Raw genomic sequence first — 15,501 nt, 5'->3', positions numbered from 1 at the left:
TCTTTGCCAAAATGGGTAAAAAATACCCAAAACCTTGAAAGGAAATTCTGAGTTAAAGAGGTTTTGGGGTTAGTTTTTACTGTGTACCTCAGCTGAAGCATCCTTGCTGTTAGTCATGATTAAGCACCCAGAATCATGACAAAAATTGGGATGTCTGTTAAACACTAGCTCATAGAGTTATGGGATTCCTCGCTTTCCTTTGCTATTGGAAGTGTGGAATCAGAGGTTCTGGCTTGGGATAAGAACCACAGCGTGGTCAAAGCAATAAGTAACTACAGTAAAATCACATTTGGGGGACTCTGGAGCTACTAAAAGTGATACCTGATAGGAGGAAACAATCACCTGTTGGAAGGGTGTCTGAAGGGAGCTGTGCAGAACATCAGGCAAAAATAACTCTCCATTGAAACCAGGAAGAACTGTTAATGGATTTGGCAAAATCAACAGTAATCCAGTAGTGAAGTGTTTGCATGAACTGCTTGTAAATCTGTCAGGAAAAAGGAGGTGTTCAAGCTGCATCAATGGGTTCACTCTTTTCCTTTCTTGCTTTTCTCTTGGCATGTTTCACAGAATCTAATTATGGTGGGAAGATTCCAATCGTGTGTTTTGCCCAAGGTGGAGGAAAAGAGACTTTGAAAGTAAGTTTATTTCTTTTACCCATTTCCAAGAGTGACAACCGGGACATTGCTTTAGGAGTTAAGAGAGGTTATGCCACAAGCAACTTTATCAAGTAGACAGTCCTGTTATTACTGAAGCTTGCCCAGCACTTGCTGTGGAAAGACTTGGCTTGCAATTGGATTGAAGTTTGTTTCAGTTAAGATTTTCTGTGCAAGAAGTTTCTGCCTCAGGCTGACATCCTTGGAAACTGTTGGCTGGGACAGTTCAGTTCTTCCATAGCAAATCCAGCATGGAAATGTTTCTCCTGTGTTAATTTGAGCAGCAGTCAGAAGTGTCTTTGTCGGTCATTTAGGTGTCAAGCTTTTTAGTACCATTTTGCCTGAACTTAGCTTTGGGAAAACTTGGCTTGCTCATGCTCAGTGGAGATGAGTGCTCCCTTGTGATACACAGGGAGGAGCTGTGCTGGAGATACTCCGGCTTTGAGCTTGCTTGAACTGCCTCATGGTTGCTGCTCCTGAGAACTGTGGTCTGCACCTACTTTAGATGTAGGCAGCTGAGCAAGGCAGGAGGGCTCCGCTGACTCTGACCCTTCTAAGCCTAGAAAGGGAGGGAGCAGGCATCACCTTCAGATAGATGACAAGTTGGAAGAGGATGAACCTTGCAAGAGTGAAGGTGAGTGGCCTGCACAGAGAGGGGTTGTGACTGAGGGAGCAAAGGGACCTAGCAGCAGGGAATTCAAACCAAGGTCATGTGCAGTCAGGATGTGTGGGAAGGGCATGGTAACTGTGAGGATGAGATGGCTCTAATGAACAGCAAGAAGAGGAGCTGACGTAGCCTGGGCTGCAGGACTTTGAGAAAAAACTGGCAAATGGGCTGGAATTGCAAGAGGGTAGAATGCAGTGAAAAGAGTATGTCAGTGCTTGAGTCAATAAAACTGAAACAGGTGATATTTATGATCTTTTCTTTTGGGTGATCTTGGTACTACCTTTTGTGCCCAGAGCTATGCCCTTCAGATTGGCTTGTCAGATGATAATGGGAATTCAAAGGACATTCTTTGTAACTGCTTCACTGCTAAGATTAATCAATTACTCTGAACCAGGCCGTTATCCCAGCCTCCCTGTATGCTCCCTGGGTCTTTGGGTTCCATTCACATGATTAATTTCAGCTTTGCTCCCAGATAGATTGTAAGTGAATACAGATGCAGAGTTCAGTGTCTTAATCAGAGGTCCCAAGATGAAATGAAGCATCCATTCAGGTTTTAGAGCAAACCTGAAAATGAAATGTTAAATATGCCCTGCTCTGGACCATGGATTCCTGTTTTTCTCACCTAACTCTACAATCTCTAGTCTTTTTACTGAATAGTAATCTCCTAACACAGTCATGCTTCAAGTGATCACCTGTCCTTCTCTGGCTCCCTAGTCTATCAATGTGGCCATCAAGAGTAAGATTCCCTGTGTTGTGGTGGAAGGCTCTGGTCGGATTGCTGATGTTATTGCTAGCTTGATGGAGGCAGAAGGCACTCTTGCTTCTTCATGCGTCAAGGAGAGCTTGCTCAGGTATCTGCCTCGCACTATTTCAAGGCTCTCGGAAGAGGAGACTGAAAGCTGGATCAAATGGGTAAGTGTAGGCTACTTCAGGGAGCTGAAAGTGGGAGGAGGATAGAGGAAACAGGAGGTCAGGAGCAGCTAGTGACTTCTAAATCAGTGATGTTGTTATCTGGTGATACACCTATAGGATGTGTGGGGCTCCTTGCCATGGTATATCCATAGAGATTCCAAAAAGAAAAATCCCAAACTCTTATAACTTACAGGGATTGGAACAAAAAGAGTGGGGACTGCAATCTTTTGGGTGGGCAGCACATGTCCAGGCACAGGAGAGCCAAAACCACATGGTTTGTCTGCTCCCTGGATGCTTGCTATTGCTCTGGAGCAATGTCTGCTGTAGGTGTCTATTGGCTGATGTGCTGGTTGGGGTTGCTATTTTGTGTGCTTTGTAAACGTGGAGAAATGGGCTGTTTGCTGAATCAGGCCTCACGCTGCTACATCCTGCTCAGAGACAAAGGGTTAGCGCTGCTACCTCATGGACTTTGATACTGGAGTGATTCTATTTTGGCATTCTTTCATTTGTTGCTAAAGTTCCCGTCTTCCTGCATCCCTTAAGATACTGATTTCCCTTCCAGAGTAGGAGTGGGATGTTTAGGACTAGAGGCTTACTTGGTCAGGATTTCACCACAGCAGCGTCCCTTTGCCATCTCCATCAGGACTTTGTTAGCAGTGACTTACTACACTGTGTACGTGGAATGAAGTTGAAGGTACAACACTGCATATACATCAGCAAAATCTTCTTTTACTCTTCCTTACCTCTTTGAGCAGAGGTAGTGCTTTCAGGATATAGTCACCCATATGGAACTGTTCATTACAAGAGTGTTTTCTGGAGACTGGGAAAACTGGAGAAGTAAGGAGAGCATCTGCTAGCTTAGGTTGCTTGTAACTCTCTGGCTACCTGACCTTCAGGACAACCTCGTTTTAGATATGCTTCTGCAATCTTTAAAACATTGGAGTTCTTGATATTGAGGTGTTAGTTCCAAGAACTTCTCAGCTCAGTGAACAAGCCATTAACTTGAGCTAATTGACTTTCTCAGTTAACTGCCCAATGCTTTAGCTTGGCGTCTGATTTGGTTTTCCTCTCTTGGTTAATTTTCTCCTACCCACGCTCACAGTGGGGAGTCACTGAACATTCAAATCTCAGTTGAAGCTCATAATGGGGGGTGGAAAAGGGAATATTGCATTTAAGGCCCCTTCTCTCAGTTTTCTGCGCCCCAGCCTGTATTTTTTTTCATGACTGCACCATTGTGACTAGTTTGCAGGCACCAGAGAGGAATTCAGACAGTGAAACATTTGTATTTTCTTTGATATAAACCAATCAAAGCTGCTGGAATTGAAGTCTGAACAGCTATTGAAGTTCAAGCAGCTGTTGTTTCTGGCAAGGCTCCACTCAAATCTCTTGGTCAGAGCTTGGCAGAGTGAGTCCATGGGACAACCTGCAAGTTCCACTGGGGAACCTGCTTCATTTGCCCCTGTTACAAGCAACGGGCTTGGACTAGATCTCCAGAGCTATTTTCCAATCTCAGCAATTTTCTGCTTCTTTAATAAGAAACTTACAGGGAAAAGGGTAGGAATGGCCTTTTGCAGAGACAGTCCTGCAGAAACCACATCTGAACTTGCACTTTGAGCCTGGGGGCTGTGGCATCCAACCCCAAAGAGGAAGAACAGCCCCTGAGCCTCTGGTTTCCAGAAGGTTCCATTGCACCTGCACCATTGCACCTGCTCCATTGCTTCCCTGCACCAGCTCCATTGCCCTTCTCTGGCCCTGCTCCAGCACCTCAGTGTCTCTCTTGTAATCTTGTAAAATCAATAATCTTGTTTAAGATTAACAAATTTGTAATAAGGTTGTAATAAGAGAAATAATCTTGTCCAAGATTAGTAAATCTTGAAATAATCTTGTCTAAGATTATTTGTTTTCTACATGCTCGAATGGAAGGAACATTATAAGGGCTGGTTATGTGAGAAGTGTCCTCTGTTTTTCACAAAGCACGAGGATGTAGAAACTGTTCTCTAACAAACAAGACCTTTATTGAAACTTATGCTGTTACAATCTGTTTTTTCTTGATGAGTAGTTTGTAATTACTGAGATTAGATCATTTTGGTTATGACATTCTGCATAGGCGATTCACAATTCTTTGCTGTATGTTCAGAGGAGAATTAATCTTGTACTTTGGTGACTTGAAAATAAATCTTATAAGCTACTGCTATCTGCACTTGATTAAATTTTAACTGTACACGGCAATAGGACTGATGGGAAGCAGCTTTGCTGTGATGTGATGGGAAATTTCCTTTAAAGAACAGCCAAGATTGCTTTGAAATGGAACTGTTGCTTTTTGTAGATCAAAGAAGTCCTTGAGAGCCCTCATTTATTGACAGTTATCAAAATAGAAGAAGCTGGAGATGAAATTGTGAGCAATGCCATCTCTTTCGCTCTCTACAAAGGCAAGTGATTGGTTCTCTGGTTTGGTTGTTGGTTGGTTTTCAGGGGGAGTTTCTTCTGTTAAATAAATGAAACAAAGATGGCTATTTGCTTTTTAGAACAGGTTTCCTTAAGCTTCTGACACGATGTGGAGCTTGTCTTCATCTGGAGTGGTGTGGACAGGCTACAGCAGCATTATGGGATGTGTTAGTGCAGGTGAGATAGAGACACAGTCCAGATAATTGGGAAGGCATTTAGCAGAGCCTTTAGAATGCTGGTATGACATCTCTGAGAGCAGCACACAAGTATGCAAGACAACAGGGAGTCGGGAAGCCAAGCAAATGATCTTCTGTAGTTATACTGTTTATCCTGTAAATGGATTACTCAGCATCCTCCAATGTAAAAACAAGTATCTTCTGGTATATATGTTGATTATCCAATTCCAACCCCCTGCCATGGGCAGGGATACCTCAAACTAGACCATGTCACCCACGGCCCTGTCCACCCTGGAGCTTCTCGCGATGTTTCTTGCATAGGGCCCAACTGAGAGGAATTCCTGCAGAATTTCTTATGTGTAGGGGATGCAGGATACTGAGGAGCCTGAAAGATACATTGTGCTGATTGTGGTTAATGATGTGCTCCTTGCAGTTCATCTGTGGTCTATGTTGGACAATAGATATGACTCTAAGTCGACAGCATCTTGTAATACCCAGTCGGGAAGATGGGCATCAGTCTGGGGAAAGACACTTGATATGGGTCTTGTCAGGTAGACTGTGAAAGCAGAGACAAACAAGTACACCAGGAAGCTCCTCTGCCTCTGTTTTTTTACCTGGAGGATTGTTTCTTCTCTGCAGCTTTCAGCACCAATGAACATGACAGGGATAACTGGAATGGGCAGCTGAAGCTGCTGCTGGAGTGGAACCAGTTGGACCTGGCCAGTGATGAGATCTTCACCAATGACCGAAACTGGGAGGTACAGACCACTTCTGTCTGACTGTGTCATGTCAGAGACATGGGAAAGGGGAGCAGGGGGAAGAGGAACATCGTAACAGCAGCCACTATCTCAGCACCGTCTGAGGTTGATAAGTACAAGCGTCCATTCCTCCTTGCACTGACATCACTGGCTGCAAAGGTTATCTGCCCATGCCAGAAGTACTTTAGGCCACCCAACAAAGGCAGTTTCATACAGAACAAACTGATTAAAATGTGGCAGCATGAAGGAAAATGTGGCAGGTAGCCACATGTGTCAGGCCGTTAGTAAGCTTTACATGTCTCTCATGCTCCCTAATAGTTGCTTTTCCATTTCTTCCTAGTCTGCTGACCTACAGGATGTCATGTTCACAGCCCTAGTGAAAGACAGGCCCAAATTTGTCCGACTCTTCCTGGAAAATGGTTTGAATCTGAGGAAGTTCCTAACCACAGAGGTCCTTCGAGAGCTGTACACCAACAACTTCAGCAGCCTGGTTTTCAAGAATCTGCAGATCGCAAAGAACTCCTATAATGATGCACTCCTCACATTCGTGTGGAAGATGGTTGAAGACTTCCGAAGGGGTCTCAAAAGAGATGACAAAAATAGCAAGGATGAGATGGAGATACAGCTTTCAGTAAGTGATGAACAGGGATTAAAATTATCATAGAATCCCAGACTGGTTTGGGTTGGAAGGGACCTTTAAAGCTCATCCAGTTCCACCCCCCTGCCCTATACAGGGACACCTTCCACTAGAGCAGGTTGATCCAAGCCCTGTCCAACCTGGCCTTGTATCAGCCTTGTTTTACATTTAATATACTGTCCCATTTTACAAGTGCATGTAAGGGTCATTTAAGCACAATAAAAATGGGTGAGTTTGGGTGTTGAGTTGAAGTATTTCCTATTGGAGCAATCAATGCTCTAGTTATAATTTATACCAGTGTCAATCCAGAGGCTGATACAGAGGTGCCAGGTGAGCATGAGGAATTTGCACTCATAGTTTAGTACAGACTCTAGTATCTTAAACCTTGCTTGTTGCAGGAGTGTCCTTTTGCACTTCATGTAATATAACCTAAGTGTGTGATAAGTGCTAGATAGCCAAGAGAGAGGATCAATGGGATCTGGCTGTAAAAGCAAGGAAGTATGAAAGCAGGAGAGTGGCAGCCTAGGATTTGCTCCTGTTAAGAACAGTTTGGTGAGCCTGGGTCTGAGGAGTTGTTGCTTTCTTTCAGGATGAGTGTCCTATCACAAGGCACCCATTGCAAGCTCTGTTTATTTGGTCAGTTCTTCAGAACAAGAAAGAGTTGTCTAAAGTCATCTGGGAGCAAGTAAGTTGAGTTCTCCTCTATCCCTCTTAGCAAACAGCACAGTGGTGTTCCTTGTCTTTGGTTTATAGGCCTTTGAAGGCTCTGGATCCATCTTCAAACACAAAACTACAGGAGATAATTTCTAGCTGACTCTGTAAGTAGGTTTAATATTATCAATTTTGTGTTTGAATGTGGATTTCCTTTGGATGACATTTTCCCAATGTCATGTTTGAATCAGCAGTCCAAGCTAGTATTTACCTATAGCTCTGTGTTCTTGTCTGTGCTCAAACTTGGATGCAGACCTCCCACCCATTCCACACTATGGATGTGTTCTGATTCCAGGTATTTGATTTAAATCAATTTCTAATCTTGATTAGACACTACATTTACTGTATTAAATACATATTTTCAGTCTGAAAATGCGAGGCTAATGCAAGCAAAGCTAATGGATGCTCCTGATCACATTGCTCTTCATGTCTGAAACTGTTTCTTCCCTGTACAAGTGACTGCATGTGTCCAAAACAAAGTGCTTCTTCCCTGCACATGTAGATGGAATGGAATGGACTAATGTAGTCCATTAGGGCAGTTCTGGGTACACCTAACTAGTCCAGCTGGGTGCACAGTGGAATTCGTAGTGTAGCTTGTGACAAAGCAGACCCAATTTTGTGACTCTTCAGCTGGAGATACTGATATCAGCAAAGCTGATGCTTAACTGTTGAACACAAGACCTTTTCCAGTTGCTCACAGTGCTATTATCAAGTCAGATAGCTATCCTTAGTTTTGTGGGACACGATCTTCCTTTGCCAGTCTTGACTGGGAATTGAGCAGCTGCAAAGAAAGGAGTATGGCTTTAAAGACTCTGTCACATTCCCTTTGCAGAGGGCTTTGCATGACTGAACTCTCTCTCCATAGACCAGAGGCTGCACTTTGGCAGCCCTTGGGGCCAGTAAGCTCCTCAAAAGCATGGCAAAGGTGAAGAATGATATAAATGCTGCTGGGGAGTCTGAGGAACTTGCTAATGAGTATGAAACAAGAGCAGTAGGTAAGTACCTTCCTTAAGTCCTTTAGAAATGTAATATGAGGGGGCAGAGATCAGGAAAACAACTTGTTTTAATGCTCTCCAGGTCTGGTGCTTTATCAGTGGTTGCATAGTGCTGGTTTGATTTTGTGCAGGGCAAAATTGATAACCCTGCTTGTTTTGTTCAGCAAAAATGCTGAACTTTGCCTGAAATGCTGCCTAGAAATCCAGCCTGGATGTTAAAGAAGAGAAATGGCATCTCCAAAGGAAGTAGAAAGAAAGCTTTATTTAGAAAACTAGATATCCAACATTAAATGCTTCCTTTTAATGTGTTTTTACTGCTTGGAAATCTCTTCCACACCATCTGTTCCGAGCAGAAACTGTGTGTCCTGTCTGAACAGCTTGTCTCTAAGAGTGGGCGTTGTGGGGGAAGGTTTGGGTAGAGAATTTCTTTCCTTGGGAAGAAAAGCTACCTACCTTTAATGGCAGGGTTGCCAGAAATAGGAGAATATAGAGTAAGAGAAGTTTTCTGTGTGAGTGCTGGTAATTTCAGGTTGAGAAAAGCCACCTTTCAGGTATTATTTGGGGGAGTGAGAAGAAATGGCAGTAAAAAAGTGTATTGAATTCCTCAATTCTGAGCTGCAAAGTCATCATATACCTTCCTTATTCTGGGAAGTAATATTGTTGGTAATCGATAATTCAGAGCTATCTGAGGTTTTGGTATCTTTTTTCTTCTATATAACCTTCAGTTTCCCCATTTGCAAGTGATTCAGAATGGAGCTCTGCATCTCCTGGGCTTGAGTGGCCAGTAACTTCTTATTTAATGGGGGTGATGGGTGACAGGAGAGCAGGGGGATGTTCTTTTGCTTTAGCACTTCCATTTTCTGGAGCAATAATGCTGATGTTTCCTCAGTGTCCAGTTATTCTGCAAGTTATTCAGAGAACCATGCTAATGAAAACCAGATACCATAGCAGGGATCCATTTGTAGCACCCACAACTTACAAAGCCAAGCTTATCTGTGGTGAACCCTGTGGTGCAGGACCTGGGTTCCTAAACTCGTAGGGAGATACAACAGGGTGTTTCCTCTGGGGCTGTATTGCAGGTTATGGCCTTGTTCTCTTGCATGGTGCAGAAAACAGTGGATCTCTGTAACTGCTTTGCTGCCCAGCAATTTGCTGTCACCACCATACATCAGATTAGGTGACAGGTAAACTGTAGTAGTCCTGCAGGTTCAATACGAAGCCATAGAAATGTTGCTGGAAACAGCTTCTGGAAGTCTCAGGTGCAATCTTGTTGTTGAGGTGGTGTTGTCCCCAGGAATAGATCAGTTCAGTCATGGCTTCATTTAGCCAAATCTTGGAAATCACAGAATCACAGAATGGTTTGGGTTTGGAGGGACCTTCAAAGCTCATCCAGTTCCAACCCCCCTGCAATGAGCAGGGACACCTTCCACTAGATCAGGTTGCCCAGAACCACATCCAGCCTGGCCTTGAATGTCTCCAGGGATGGAGCATCCACCACCTCTCTGGACAGCCTGTGCCAGGTTTTACCACTCTCATTGTACAAAACTCCTTCCTTACATCAGCCTGAATCCCCCCTCTTTTAGTTCAAAACCATCACGCCTCATCCTGTCATAACAGGCCGTGTTAAAAAGCCTTTTCCCATCTTTCTTACGGGCTCCTTTTCCAAACTGAAAGGTCACAATAGTCTCCACAGATGGATATTGGTTTATTGCTCCTAAAAGCAGACCATGTTTGTTCTTTTTCTGGGCTAGTGGAGACTAGATTGGCCTGTTGGAACTTAAGCGTCATTTGAGTGTACATGTCAGCAAAGCTATTTCACCATTCACTGAGGGGTGGCTCGAGGCCACACTGAAAATATCTTGCTTGTTACCAGAAAGTATCTCCTCCTTCACAAGGCAAAAACTGCTTCAGTAGATATTCCTAAAGCTATATACATCCCTCAGGCCTTGATTATTTAGCAAGACACTGCGAATAACACATCCCATTGAAGTCTGTCTATCAAGATCTGTCTGCATATTGCAGGGTATGTGATAACACCAGCCAAAAGCATTGCTGTGTGTGTACATCCTTGCTGTTATGGTGATGCAGCTGTTTGAAATGCCTGGGGAAATGTGCTGTTGGAGAGAAGTGCTTCTAGTGAAGGTTGCTGTGTTTTAGGAGAGGCTGGATCACTCTTGAGGGCAGTTGTGCTGTCACAGATAAACCAATACGGAGCGGTGCCTTTGAGTGGGAAACATGCAGAGCTGGAAAGAGAAATATTTTTACTCTAAATGCATGTTAGTGGCAAAAATCTATGGGCAGAATAAGATGACTGGGGCTGTTCTAAACTCAACTATATTTGTAGTGCATTTCCCAGTGAAAAAGATTAAGGTTCTGACCTTGTTCAACCTTACTGTTAATATGGGACTACTGAGACTGACTAGGTCATTAAAATCATAGAATGGTTTTGGCTGGAAGGGACCTTCAAAGGTCATCTAGTCCAACCCCCCTGCAATGAGCAGGTACATCTTCAACTTGATCAGGTTGCTCACAACCACATCCAGCCTGGCCTTAGATCAATGCTAAATGAATGAGAAGATGAAACAAGCAGATATACTGAGTCATTTGAGTAGGAGAAGTTCCTATTTCTCACTCAATTTTTAGCAGCTCAATTTGGGCTGGTTTAGTATTTCAGTTTTCCATCCAGACGTGAATTCTTCATACATGAAAGTGGGGTTGTAAAGCAACACACAACCTGTTTTACCATGCTGAAAGTGCGGCAAGAGTTCTTGTGTCTGCATGCTTTAGTATTATGAACATTACACTTTGGAAATCACTGAAGACAATTGCACCCAAGTTGGTGGGAAATTGAATCTGAGCACAGAGCTCAGTGTGGGGCTGCCTCTTCCCTCTAGAGTTGTTCACTGAGTGCTACAGCAATGACGAAGATCTGGCTGAGCAGCTGATGACTTACTCCTGTGAAGCCTGGGGAGGGAGCAATTGTCTGAAACTAGCAGTGGAAGCTAGAGACCAGCAGTTCATCGCACAGCCAGGAGTGCAGGTAACGGCACAGAAAGGAAGGTGCATCGATTACTGTAACTCTGAATACCTTAAAAATACCCTTCTTTGGAAATAGAAGGTGGCTGATTTGCCCACAAATGCTAAGTCAGGAGAGGAAGAGCTGATGAAGAGCTGTAAATCACGATGAGGTGGATGATAAAGACCACCTGAAGTGACTTCTCCCTTGCACAGCTTTGTGTCTGCATAGTGTGGATGTGCTACCCACTGTGAAGTACCTTATACATCAGATCAAACCTCATTTTTAACCCCTCATTGTGTAGGCTGTAGATGGCTGGACTGAGGAACCAGCACACTGTTAGTAACACCAAGCTTGCTGTATTTTTGAAACAGGAATCCCAGGTATTTTGATTGAAATCTCAATGATTTGGTTTTTTTTTTTCCTAAATCTAATAGCATTCCCAGGTTATTTTGTTGCTGTTAGAACAAATGAGGATATTTTCTTTTTCCCTACAGAATTTCCTTTCCAAGCAGTGGTATGGAGAGATTTCAAGAGATACTAATAACTGGAAGATTATACTGTGTCTGTTCTTTTTCCCTTTAATAGGCTGTGGCTTCATCTCATTCAGGTAATCAACTGGCTTCTCATTATGAGAAGCAATACAAGTCAGTCATAGAAACGTGGGGCAGTTCCGGTCAGAAGGGACCTCTGGAGATGATCCAGTCCAACCCCTTTCTCAAAGCAGGGTCAGCTGGAGCAGGTTGCCCAGGATTGTGTCCAGTTGAGGTTTGAGTATCTCCGAGGATGGATACTCTAAATCCACTGTGGAGAACCTGCTTCGGTGTTCAGTCACTCTCAAACAGATATTTAATAGCTGAATAGAATTTTGACAGATCATATCCTCACTCTGCTCTGGAGTTAAGATGTGCCAGTTTCACTGCATGCCTGAAGTCAGAGCATGCATTCACCTTGAAAGTAATGCCCTATTCTAGACATTGAGCCTTTCTCATTTTCACTTTGATGAAGAACAGAAATGTTTCCAGGTGTAAAAGCTCTGCTTTGACACCTTTTCCCTCTTTCAATTCCTCAGGAAAAAGCCTGTGGAGAAGAGTAAGAAACTCTTTCTGTATTATGTGTCTTTCTTCACCTCCCCCTTTGTGGTCTTCTCCTGGAATGTCATCTTCTACATCGCTTTCCTGTTACTCTTCGCCTACGTGTTGCTTATGGATTTCCAGAAGGAACCTACCGCCCTGGAGATCATCCTTTACGTCCTGGTCTTCATTCTGCTTTGTGATGAAGTGAGACAAGTAGGCAGTGCTTGCAACCCAAAACCATTTAGTGCTAGATTAAAAAGTTAAATTAAACCCAAAAATACTTAGTGCCTTGTGGTTTTTACCCTCCTAGTAGCGTGAGGAAGTGCAGGCTGCTTCGGAGTTAAAGGGGAACCACTTCTTGGTAGATATGTTCAGGCAACTCAAGGCACAGTTAACTTCTTTTTTAACCCTCCTATTTGTGTCCCAATAGCTGCAGAGTCCATGCACCGAGAGGAATTTGTATTGACTTTGAAGCTGTGTGGATTAAACTGATGCCAGTGGAGATATTTCTCAGGAATGCTTGGCTTCGATTTCCAAAGCAGTTGAGATCAGGAAGTTAGATTTAACACATTTATCTTGGTGCATACCTCTAGATCAAATGATTTCTGCCTCTTCAGAAGAGAAAGGATGTGTGGTTTCAGTGCAGAGCTGCTTTCCCATTGTCCTGTAAGGCAGTCTCCATATGAGTGTTTTTGGATCAGACCACCCTGCAATAACATTTCTTACATTGAGATCAAATGACATTGCTGAGTGTTGATGTTATTGTGCTTAACTTGCTGTGTGGTCTTTTTCCTTTCCAGTAGTCAAGGTGGTGGGTACCCTGGTTAAGGCAGCTTTCTTTGCTAAGGAAAATGGGGGAAAAAGTCAAAGACTGTTGCAATGAGAACACCAATGGAGTGTTGTTTCTGCTGATTTAGGCTCTGTCTCTGGATCTGTCACTGCACTTCCTGTGTGCACCCAGCAAAAGTCCTGGGGAAAACCTTAGGGATAGAACCCTTTTTTTCCTCCCAGTGTCACTATTTGTCAGTACCCTGAGCAGGTAGAACAGCTTCAGATCCCAGGAATCCCATTAGTTGGTGGCCAAACTTTTGTTGGCCAAAGTTTGATTGTGGGAGTCAAAACAGAGATTTTTATTGAGGGTTTAAAGTTATCTTAAGCCTATTTTGGATTCAAACCTATCTTGCTAAGGGGCAAGATGCAGGGCAATGTCCCAATAAGAGTGATGTTGCCTGGAGTCGCGCTGTAGCTGCTGCAGTCAGGTAACTGGGGAGGAATCAGCCCTCTGATTAGAGTGGTGTCTGCGGGAGTGACAGCTAGACGTGGTTCCAAATGTAAAACAGGTTGTGTCACTGTTCAGGGGGACTGAGCTGTATCTGAATCATAAGGCACTGACTGGCTCAGCCCTGTTTTCACTTCTGATGGAAGTTCTAAGGGAATTTTAACTAGCTGGAGCTACTTTCTCATGTCCTGTTTAGAGCTGTCATGACAATAATGAAATGGGAGATGCCTTTTTCCTGCTCTCTTCTTAGCCGCATGGATGTAGCCTCCAGTGAGGTGATTGGGAAAACTTACAGGATGTGCAGGAAAGCCCTGTTTTCTCAAATGGAGAAGGAGTCTGGACCAAACCTCCATGCACATTAAGCTTTTAGCAATGGCAAGTGCTTGATATTTGAAGGACTGAACAGCACTGCAGCCCTGATTGTTCTCATCTCCTTACACACACCTACCTTGGCTTTATCTCTGTTTCTGCTTTAGACCAAAATCTCTTTCCTCCACCCACAATTGTGTCCTTAATAGAAGAGGGATCAGGCTTAAACTTGCTGCATTTAATACAGCTGTGGTGCAGCGATATACTTACTGCTTTGTGAAGGACATTTGGACCAGATGCATCCAGCTGTTCATACAAAACTGCTCGCTGCCATTTATAGCAAGACAACTTATGTTTGATTTAGGGGGTTACTAAACAGAGACAACCCAAAGCCATTGGTGTCAGAAATGCTGTCCCTACTCAGTGCACAGCCGCTGGTAGCTTCAGTAGTAAGAAAGGTGTGTGTGAGTCTCAAGATGCTGAAATAGTGTCTGGTAATACCTTGAGCCTGACACCCTAGTCACTTCCACGGCTGTCCATTTTTAGCAGTGGATCCCATTGTGTGAACACAATGCAACAGTTGTGCAACTGGAATAGCAAAGTGACAGTTCCAGAGGCTCACTGCTTATAGAGTCAGTACTCTACTAAGCTTTGATTTCAATGGAAATTAAAAGAATTAGGATCAGGGACTTAGTCTATTTCTTCAGGCCTGGCAGAGGTTTCTCCTACTTAAGCTACTTGTCTTAATTAGTCCCCTCTGAATTGGATCCAGAAGTTGCCCAATCTTTTGGTCCAGGGTGCAGTACCAATCAGACTGAGAATGGGGAGAGATTTCCACTAGACTTGCAATTCAGAAATAGGAAGTCAGGTAATGGAAAGAATAAATGTAATACCTAGCAGCAGTTTGCTGACCATGACATGATCCACGATGAGCTCAAATGGTGTACACATGTGAGCACCAAGTACATCAATCTCAGCTCTTGTCAGAACTGGTTCTTCCTCTCCCCATTCAGAAGCACCCATGTGGTTGTGTTATGTCCTCTGAGCACAGTAACCTGCACTGTGGTGTAATGTATCACCCATGTGCTTAACTGCTCCCAGTGCAAGAGCAGTAGTAACTTAGGACATCCAGGTTAAGGAGTTCTAAACACACAAAATCTTGACCAGTAGTCTTACTAGAATTTAACAGTGACAATATGTTTTCAATGACCATGATTTCTGGCATTCCTGGGTAGATTAAACTCCCTCTTTTAGGGAAAGTTAAAAACAATCTGATCTCTCCTGTACCTGTTATGTGTGACAGAAAATCAAATGGGCAAGGAAACAATCCTTCCTATTGCAGTGAGTGGAGTATTTACCCATGAGGATGTCCAGTGGGGAGAGATAGGGAAAGAAGGATGAGCTCCCTCCCTGCTGGCCAGTGCTCTATAGTCATTACTTTCTGCTCTTTTTCCTTCCCAGTGGTACATGAATGGCAGTAAGTATTTCTCAGATCTGTGGAATGTTATGGATACACTGGCAATCTTCTACTTCATAGCAGGGATTGTGTTCAGGTGAGTAGTGTCTTTTCTTGTGGCTATGTTATGCTTTGCTTCCTTTCTGGGTTTTGATTACAATCTGTAATGAGATTTTGGGAAGTGATGTGTTCATGAAGCTCCCTCTTCTTTTTGAAGACCATAAATACTGCCAAGTCTTGACTCTAAAGCTGTAAAAGCAAATACAGAGAGTAAAGTCATTAGGGAACATCTGCATGTGCTGGTTTTTATTCTATGTTTAATGGAAGTTGAGTCTATCCCTGGACTCAAAGATGGCTTTTCTAAGCTCAGATCTTTCTGGCCAGCAGGACAGACCTTCTTAATGCTTAGGT

The 15,501-nt window shown here is 43.5% G+C and overlaps 1 protein-coding gene across 13 annotated transcripts in view; it reads left to right on the top strand.

Moving 5' to 3' along the window:
• TRPM8 (transient receptor potential cation channel subfamily M member 8) overlaps positions 1–15,501 on the top strand; it is a 50,324-nt gene that overhangs the window by 20,322 nt on the left and 14,501 nt on the right. For 4 of the 13 annotated variants that reach the window (XR_008973911.1, XM_057422310.1, XM_057422303.1 and 1 more), the window contains exons 8-18: positions 568–635; positions 2,035–2,232; positions 4,559–4,661; positions 5,493–5,611; positions 5,952–6,242; positions 6,838–6,933; positions 7,825–7,954; positions 10,849–10,994; positions 11,468–11,580; positions 12,043–12,259; positions 15,096–15,187. Coding sequence is in view for 12 of the 13 variants with exons in the window: in XM_057422310.1 (XP_057278293.1) it covers positions 568–635; positions 2,035–2,232; positions 4,559–4,661; positions 5,493–5,611; positions 5,952–6,242; positions 6,838–6,933; positions 7,825–7,954; positions 10,849–10,994; positions 11,468–11,580; positions 12,043–12,259; positions 15,096–15,187 (1,573 nt within the window). In the remaining variant the exon portion in view is untranslated. The other 9 variants (XM_057422308.1, XM_057422326.1, XM_057422333.1 and 6 more) reach the window with 8 other exon arrangements.

This window comes from Pezoporus wallicus, unplaced genomic scaffold (assembly GCF_028554395.1).
Source record: "Pezoporus wallicus isolate ANWC-B61680 ecotype Strahan unplaced genomic scaffold, APGP_CSIRO_Pwel_v1 contig_3488, whole genome shotgun sequence".
In the NCBI taxonomy this organism is placed as follows: Eukaryota; Metazoa; Chordata; class Aves; order Psittaciformes; family Psittacidae; genus Pezoporus; species Pezoporus wallicus.
Note: the sequence above shows the minus strand (reverse complement) of the source record. Positions and strands in the feature narration are given on the sequence as shown.